The sequence below is a fragment of the Canis lupus genome, chromosome 5 (genome assembly GCF_011100685.1).
Source record: "Canis lupus familiaris isolate Mischka breed German Shepherd chromosome 5, alternate assembly UU_Cfam_GSD_1.0, whole genome shotgun sequence".
NCBI classification, from domain to species: Eukaryota; Metazoa; Chordata; class Mammalia; order Carnivora; family Canidae; genus Canis; species Canis lupus.
In genome coordinates this window covers 33,322,420-33,327,888 of record NC_049226.1, presented here as the reverse complement: position 1 = coordinate 33,327,888, position 5,469 = coordinate 33,322,420, and the positions used below count along the sequence as shown (strand labels likewise).

At 49.3% G+C, this 5,469-nt stretch overlaps 1 protein-coding gene across 1 annotated transcript; it reads right to left on the bottom strand.

Annotated features, from left to right (window-relative positions):
• Window positions 1-539: 539 nt before the first annotated feature.
• Window positions 540-3,987, bottom strand: ODF4 (outer dense fiber of sperm tails 4). Its single transcript, XM_038535526.1, has 4 exons — window positions 3,498-3,987; window positions 1,543-1,716; window positions 1,119-1,253; window positions 540-928 (listed from the first exon to the last, which is right to left on the bottom strand). The coding sequence occupies exons 1-4, from the start codon at window positions 3,970-3,972 to the stop codon at window positions 744-746; spliced, it is 969 nt and encodes a 322-aa protein (XP_038391454.1). The 5' UTR covers window positions 3,973-3,987; the 3' UTR covers window positions 540-743.
• Window positions 3,988-5,469: the final 1,482 nt, after the last annotated feature.

Sequence of the window (5,469 nt, the reverse complement as noted above, 5' to 3'; positions counted from 1 at the left end):
TGCTTCTCCATCTGCCTGTGTCTCTGCCTCTCTGTGTCTCTCAGGAATAAATAAAATCATTATTTAAAAAAATAATAAGTGGGGATCCCTGGGTGGCGCAGCGGTTTGGTGCCTGCCTTTGGCCCAGGGCGCGATCCTGGAGACCCGGGATCGAATCCCATGTCGGGCTCCCAGTGCATGGAGCCTGCTTCTCCCTCTGCCTGTGTCTCTGCCTCTCTCTCTCTCTCTGTGTGACTATCATAAAAAAATTTAAAAAAAAATAAAAATAAAAATAAAAAATTAAAAAAAAAAAATAATAATAATAATAAGTGATATCTCTCTCCTGATCAGTCCCCCTATTAACAAATGTTGAGATTGAGGGAGCAAAGTTAAAAGAGGCTTAGCTCTTGAAACATCTGTTTACAAGTGTGCTATGGTAGAAATTGGGCAAGTCTAAGGACCAAGGGGCGCCAAAAGGCTCCTAGGCAGTAACAATTGGGAAACAAAGTTGTTCTTTCTCCCTTCCTCTCCTTCTTTGAGTTGTCTCAACAACAGCCAGATGTGATAAACAAGAGACAATTTATTCCACATCACACATGCTGTAAGGAGGCCAGAACAAGGAGGAGAAGCACAAAGATGACCTAATGTCCTCCCTCTCTAGTTCTTTGCAGTGATGAAAGCCAATCCCCCCAAGGCTGTGAGAAAGGATGAGGACAGGGATTCAGGTGAATGGGCACAACATGGTGCCAGGATTTCCAACAAGGCTACAGAGATCCATTCTTTTGCTCAGGATTCAGGGTTTCTCCCTGCTTGATCGAGGTGTTTGAGACTATCAGCTTCTTCAGAAGATTTTGTTTGGGGCTGGAGCTGTTGCTGCAAAACATGGTGCCACGGGGATGGTTCATAATCACGCTCCAGAAATGTTTATGGTTGAAGTAGCAAAGGGCCGCTGGAAAAGCACAAAGGGATGGGGAAGAGGAAATTTGAAGAACAGGAGGAAAGTGGCCAGTGAGGTGAAGCCAAAGGGAAGATAAATCCCCAAGACCCTGTCCCTGGGCATTGCCAGCCCCATCCCTGCGCACTTCTTCTGCCATTAATCACCCGAGTCCCCTGCTTCCCAGGGCCCTCAGGCCACTCACCACAGGTGACATAGAGGAAAAACACCAGCCAGCCTATGAAATAGCTCCAGCCGATGGGGATTGATAAATTCTTCTTCAACTCAAAGATCCAGAGGTTAATAGGGAACAACAGGAGGGTGAAGAAAATAAGGATAACTAGGAGACAAGAACCAGAGAGATCTTGTCCTTACCTAAGGATCCCACAGGGATTCTCCCTCACTTGTTGGGCCGCAGCCACAAACCAGGGGCTTCAACCATCAACCCCTCCAACCCCACCTCTCCAGGGACTGGGAAATGATGGAACTCAGTTCTCCATGACTACCAGTTCTGTTCAGCCATCACCCCTCAAACCCCTTCTGTACCCCTAAAGAAAGGAAGAGGGAGAAGTGCCCAGGAAGATGTGGTTTGGGAGAAACTAAGAACCATTTCCAGAGCCAGGGGATACCTTCAAAGAAGCTCATGATTGTCCCAATCCAGCTAAAGAAAGGCAGTCTCTGAAGACCAGGTAGGTACGGCAGGTGCAGCCAGATGGTGAAGACAAAGCCCAGCCCCAGCGCCAGGCAGAAGGTTATAATGGCCACGCCAAAGACTGGGTGATTCGTCCACAGCTTAAAACTATCTGTAGAAAACAAGAAAATAGAACGAACTTAGGATTCACAGAGGAAAAAAAGTCACCTGATGAACATGAGAAAAAGTTAACTGAAGAAATGCACATTTTTCTTAAAGATTTATCTATTTCTTTGAGAGAGCTTACAGAGGGAGGGGCAGAGGGAGAGAGAGATTCTAGCAGACTCCTCACTGAGCACAGAGCCCGACATGGGGCTCAATCTCGAGACCCTGAGATCAGGAGCTGAGCTGAAATCGAGTCAGACGCTTAACCGACTGAGCCACCCGGGCGCCTCAGAAATGTGCATGTGAGATAACAATGGAATATCACTTTCACTCATTATTTAGGCCAGGATTCTTGATATGGAGATTGTTTGATAATCCCAACCATACAAAAATGGAAAACGGACAGAGGACTTGAACTATAATTCTCAAAAGAAGAAATAGAAAAGTCCAATATACCCATGAAGCTCCATACAAAGAATCGCAAAGTAAATGTGACTTGGTAATCTATCAAATAAGCAAAGATGGAGACAAAATTGACGATACCTGGTATAGGAAAAGATTTAGAGAGAAGAGGTGCTCTCACACACTACCACAGGGCAGTGTTTCTGATGAGTCATCTGGCACAAAATATCAGAAATAATGTAAATGGTTAAGGCCACTTGACTCAACAATGCTTCTTGGATTTTATGGTAAGGAAATAATCCAAAAGTGGCACTAAAATCTGTGTTCAGGGATCTTCTTTACACAGATACTTATATGTCCAAGGAGAGATTTGTTAAATATACTGTACCCATATGTTGGATCATTGTGTGTTCATTTGAAAAGGATATGGGGGGGGGATGCCTGGGTGGCTCAGCAGTTGAGCATTTGCCTTCAGCCCAGGACATGATCCTGGCATCCCGGGATCGAGTCCCACATCCGGCTCCCTGCGTGGAGCCTGCTTCTCCCTCTGCCTGTGTCTCTGCCTCTCTCTCCTTGTGTCTCTCATGAATAAATAAAATATAAAAAATAAATAAAAAGGATATGGGGGTGCGTCTGGGAGGCACAGTTGTGTAAGCATCCGACTCTTGGTTTGGGATCAGGTCATGATCTCAGGGTGGTGAGATTAAGCCCAGGCTCTGCACTCAGCATGGAGCCTGTTTGAGATTCTCTCTCTCTCTCTCTCTCTCTCTCTCTCTCTAATAAATAAATAAATCTTTTTAAAAAAAATATGATAGGGACACCAGGGTGGCTCAGTGATTGAGCACCTGCCTTCAGCTCAGGGCATGACCCTGGGGTCCTGGGATCGAGTCCCACATCGGGGTCCGGGCAGGGACCCTGCTTCTCCCTCTGCCTGTGTCTCTGCCTCTGTGTGTCTGTATGTCTCTCATGAATAAATAAATAAAATCTTAAAAAATAATAATAATATGTCTCCAAACAAGAGTCTTTTTTTCTTTCTTCTTTCTTTCTTCTTCTTCTTTTTTTAATGTTAAGAGCATGAAGACCTGGAACAGAGATCCAAAACTCTGCTTTGGCACAAGAGCTGAGAAAGGCTGGGAGCCGGGACTAGAACCGGCAGTGAAAGGCCACAGGATGCTGGGAAGGAAAGACACGGAAACCCAGAGCTGGCCCAGAGCAGCAGAGACTGCGGCAGAGGGGGAAAGCAGGCTGGCACCAGGGCCAGGGCCAGGGAGGGTAGAGCAGCCTGCGGACTCCTCCCCAAGCTCTGGCGCCCCGCAAGCCTAGAGGATGGAAATTCCCCCTGACAGCCGGGCCCTGGGGTGGGGTGGGGGGCGCAGAGGGGCCCACCTTTCCCGTTCTCCGAGGGGAAACAGCTCTTCAGCCTGCAGATCTGCAGGAGCCCCATGGACATGACGTGGGCCGACGTGTAGATGCCGGTGCTGACGTTGCGCGGCCAGCGCTGGTAGAAGCGGCTCCGGGAGGGGTGCAGCCACCTCTTGGAGAAGACCATGACCAGCAGCAGGGCGAAGGCCAGGAGGCTGAGCTCCGAGGCGCCCACCTGCGCTATCCAGCGGGAGCTGTGCGTGATCCTCCACCACATGGGCAGCACGGAGATCCTCCGCGGCTCGGAGCAGTGCTCCCCGCACGCCTGCCCATTGCGGTCCGGGCCCGACAGCCGGTTCTGCACCTTCACCTCCTGCTCCAGACTCCACTCCTCCTTGTCCTGCTTCCCAGCCCCCCGCTTCTTTTCCAGGTCTCTGTTGCTCATCCTTTCCTCGCCCCCCACCCCAGGGAGCTCGCCCCTAAAGTCCGCGGCCCACATCCTGAACACCCACCGTCTCCCCTTGTCTCCTCCACCCCATCTCCCCCCTCCCCCGCTGGGCACAGTGGTCCCTCATCTTTTAAATATTTTTCTCTAGCAGAGCACTTTGCATCGCACGGCCTGGCATCTGGGAAAGACCCACTCAGTAGGACAGGGGCCGTAACTGCCATGGAATATTCCCGACCCCAGGGGAGGGGGAGGTGGGAAGGGGGGGAGTGTCAAGTGGGGGAGGGGCCCACCGTGGCAGCCCCAGTCCTAAGAGCCAGCCAGGCACCCCACAATCTGAAATTTTTTTCTAACTTCCCTTTTAAGTTACAGGTAAATGATTCAGAGACCCCTGGGGGCAGCCTGATGGTAGTGGCTTCTAGACCTCAGACCCCAGAAGCTCTCCCCAGGGAAAAATCCTTTCAGATTTGGGATGTGAGTTTGAATCCCACCGAGTTGGTTTACTCTGTGGAGGCAGTGATACATGGGGTGAAGAACACAGGTTTGGGGCTCCAGTTGGCACAGAGAAGACCATGGGCCTGTGAACCTGCCTATAGCCTATAGCTTCTGCATCCCTCAGTTTACTGATCTGTAACACAGGGACAGTGATACTTGGTTTGAATATTAAATGAAGAGGCGTGAGGGATCCCTGGGTGGCTCAGCGGTTTAGCTCTGGCCTTTGGCCCAGGGCGCAACCCTGGAGTCCCGGGATGGAGTCCTCCCGCGTCGGGCTCCTGGCATGGACCCCGCTTCTCCCTCCTCCTGTGTCTCTGCCTCGCTCCCTCTATCTCTATGTCTATCATGAATGAATAAATAAATAAATAAATAAATAAATAAATAAATAAATAAATCAAGGGGCGCATGGGTGCCTCAGTGGTTGAACGTCCACCTTCGGCTCAGGTCATCACCCTGGGGTCCTGGGATCGAGCCCTGCATCAGGCTCCCTGCTCAGCAGGGGCCTGCTTCTCACTCTGCCTCCCCACCCCACCCTCTTGTACTCACTCTGTCTGTCAAATAAATAAATCTTTTAAAAGATGAATATCAAATGAGATAATAAAAGACACTCATGTCTTCATATTAAATTCCCAGAAAGTGATAGTGGTTATTATTACATTATGATTTTTTAAAAGATTTTATTTATTTATTAGAGAGAGAAAGCACGGGGTGGGGGTGAGGGAAAGGGAGAGGCAGGCTCCTCCAGATCAGGACCAGACCTGAAGGCAGCGCTTAAGAGGCTGAGCCCCCAGGCGCCCCAACAAGCAGTTCTAACAGCATGGGAGAACCTTGGAAATACAATGTTTCCTGAAAGACGGTTAACTCCTAAAAGACTACACTGTAAATATGATATAGTTTGCATAGAGCTGGTCAACAAACACAACTAAGCAAAACATTGTTTAGGCACACATACTGCTATGATTGCACAGTGAGGTTTTTAAAAAATCAGCAGAGGGACACCCAGCTGGCTCGGTGGGAGCAGCATGCAACTCTTGATTTTGAGGTCGTGAGTTTGAG

Bases quoted from the DNA above. Each gene is read 5' to 3' on its own strand.
- ODF4 (XM_038535526.1), bottom strand. From the start codon at position 3,972: ATGTGGGCCGCGGACTTTAGGGGCGAGCTCCCTGGGGTGGGGGGCGAG. The intron at 1,254-1,542 runs GTATCCCCTGGC...CTTGTCTCCTAG, and splicing joins AATCATGAGCTTCTTTGAAG to TTATCCTTATTTTCTTCACC. The intron at 929-1,118 runs GTGAGTGGCCTG...GTGCTTTTCCAG, and splicing joins TTTCCTCTATGTCACCTGTG to CGGCCCTTTGCTACTTCAAC.